Source organism: Octodon degus, unplaced genomic scaffold (assembly GCF_000260255.1).
Source record: "Octodon degus isolate 3935 unplaced genomic scaffold, OctDeg1.0 scaffold00153, whole genome shotgun sequence".
Classification (NCBI taxonomy): Eukaryota; Metazoa; Chordata; class Mammalia; order Rodentia; family Octodontidae; genus Octodon; species Octodon degus.
Window position 1 is genome coordinate 3207336 of NW_004524729.1, and position 2752 is coordinate 3210087.

General features: G+C 56.4%; 1 protein-coding gene across 1 annotated transcript in view; it reads left to right on the top strand.

The window, feature by feature from the left end:
* Nucleotides 1–1278: 1278 nt before the first annotated feature.
* The window catches only part of Tbc1d22a (TBC1 domain family member 22A), a 343764-nt gene continuing 342290 nt past the window's right edge, over nucleotides 1279–2752 (top strand). The window contains exon 1 of the mRNA XM_023702532.1: nucleotides 1279–1517. Coding sequence (XP_023558300.1) covers nucleotides 1456–1517 — 62 coding nt within the window. The 5' untranslated portion in view covers nucleotides 1279–1455. The remainder of the gene's footprint in view (nucleotides 1518–2752) is intronic.

Genomic DNA, 2752 nt, shown 5'->3' on the forward strand with positions numbered 1-2752 from the left:
CGTCTGGGGAGGGGCTACAGTCAGGAAGCACTGCTGAGGTCCTTCCCAAGCTCTGCTAGAACTGCAGGACACAGTTCCCGGCCACTTCAGGAGATGGTCCTGTAGATCCATCGTTACCAGGTCTCTGGAAATTGTGTCCAGGCTTGCGGGAGAGCGTCTAAGGCTACACTGCAAAGCAGCCCCAAGGACCTAGAGCGCCCTCGAGATGGCCCTGTGGAGACTTCTGGGGCGACAGGGAAGACTGTACACAGGTCGCCATTATGTGACTAGTACTTGTAAAGGCTGCCACTTCATTCGGGTTAGATGGACACAGGCTCCACCTGGCAGTGCCACGAACTGAACTGAACGTAGGGGCAAGGAACGCGGTCAGGCGGGCGCCCTGCGGTGCGCACAAGAGGTCGCGGGGGCCTGCTCTCACCACCGCCGAGCTGTGAGAGCCCGGCGCCATTCACTTTGCTGTGTAACAAAAACATGCTTGGCACATGACCGAAATGACACACATTAAGTAACTACAGCCCGGGAATGCAAGCAGGCGCCGCGGTGTGGCTCAGCAGTGCGGCGCTTGCTTAACATGCAGGAGGTCCAAGAGGAAAATAATTAAATTTCTGCTTTAAAAGCCAGTCCCGGACCTCTCTGTCTTCGGGCCAAGGCCATGGAAATGTAACACTTAAGCACTTCAAATCTTCTGGCAGCTCCATTAACAGATAATACCTGAAAATTTGTTTAAATTACTCATAAAGGCTGTCAGACTGGGGCCGGGGAGATGGCTCAGTAGAGTAAGTGCTTCCCTGGCAAGCGCAAGGGCCTGAATTCAATCCCCGGCTCAAGACTGTCAAACATCCTTAAATGAAAAAAAAAATCAAAGTGTTGTATTTCATTAGGAGGGAGGAATAGGAAAATAAATCCACACACATGGGAAAAACAGTAAACAAATGTGGGCAGTTTCAACACAGTATTCTTTTCAACCCAAGGTATCCACGGTATCATTCAACACATTATTTTCGATGTGAAAATTCATACTTCCTCGCCAAGTCCTCGGGGAACTGTCCTTCCGCGCGAAGCCGGCTGAAGTGGCAGCCTTTACAAGCTCGTTGGTGATGCGTTGCCAGCGCATCCCTCGCGCCTCGCCGCTTGCCCTCCTGAGGGCGAGGCCTTCCTGAAGCCCTCGGATGGGCTCCACGTCACTCTAGCTGAAGCACCCAGGACATCTACGCTTCTTCCGCGGCTCAGCCTTGACGTAAACAGCTCGACGTCGCCCTTTAATGACGCGCGCCTGGGCGGAGGCGGGACTTCCGGCCCCGTGGAGGCACAACTTCCGGGAGGAGGCGGAAGAGGCTCTGAGGGCTGCACTACAGAGCCCCGGGATCACGGAGGGGCCACCCGGAAAGGGCAGCTGGGGCTGGCCAGCCTCACTCGGGGTGTCGGGGTCTTGGGCTTGAGGGATGAGGAGCTGCCATGGCCAGCGACGGGGCCAGGAAGCAGTTCTGGAAGCGCAGTACCAGCAAGGTCCCGGGCAGGTGGGTGTGACCCTGCGAGCCGGGTCGGGGTCAGGGGTCAGAGGTCAGGTGGTCGCGTCGGTCCGCAGGTCCGCGGGTGGAGGGGGGGTCGGCGGAGGGGGATCTGGGCACCCGGGAGAGGAGCCTGGGCGCGGAGCGGACTGCTGCGCGGTGTGAGGGGCGCAGGACGCGCTCAGGCCCGAAGCGGGGTCCGGGAGGTGACAGTGGCCGCACGTAGGGGCAGGGCTTGCCGGGAGGACGCGCAGCCGCAGGCTTCTCCGGAGCTGGCCCTCTGCCTTCTGCCGACTCCTCCGCTCTCTGGGGAGGCTGAAGGAAACGCCTTCGGGTCATGCTCTGGAGAGTTTGGCGGAGTCAGGAAACTGTCCGGGCGAGGACAGTCCCCTGCTGGAACGTCGCCTTGTGCAGAGGGCTTCAAGCCACTCGCCGCGCCTTCCCGTTGTCCTTGTGAGCTGCTGCTTGTGCCCTGAGCGCGGCAGAGGGTTGGGTGCACCCTGTGAATTTCCACTTTCCCACTTGCTGGTCTCAGGACCAGCCCCAATGTCAGCAGCGAGAAGCAAATTAAAAAGATTTTTTTTTGTTTTACAAAAAGCAAATTAAACACCTGAGTGCAACCTGGAAGCTGTGCAGCTGCAGAGCCCTTCTCTAATTGCTGTGGCACTGAGCCCTGGGGCCCTAGGGAATGAGGAGACGTTACGTGGAAAATACCTGGGGTAAAATCAGAGACTAGTGACGGCAGACTAGAGACAGGCATGCTCTGAGATTTCAAAACAGTTTTTTCGGCCCTAAAACTAAAGCCTGAGACATGGAAAATTAAGACTTGTGATATGAACATGTCTTAAGTAGAATCATTCCTCAGCACAGTACAGCCGGTTGCGCTCCTGTGTTTAGTAGCAGGCTCTAGTGAGTGGTAGAAGTGTGAAGTTTAGAGCTCACTGTGCGCTCTTCAGAGTGGTCAGGAGCTAGCAGGAGCTAGCAGGAGTGAGTGACTGCCCAGACAGTGACTCAGAGGGTGAGGGCATCGACAAAGGTGGCCTTTTTCGCCACCAGGAGGGGGCTTGCTTGAACAATTTGAGCTTTCATGGAAACCAGTGTCAGGGTTCAGGGTGAGATGAAGGTTGTGGAGTGGAGGTGGGCAAGAGGTCTAAGAAGCAGCACAGACAAGTGATCTGGAACACAGAATCCAGGGAAGAGGAGCCGCACAGCCCTGTGACTTGGGTTGCTTTCAGGGTTTTTTT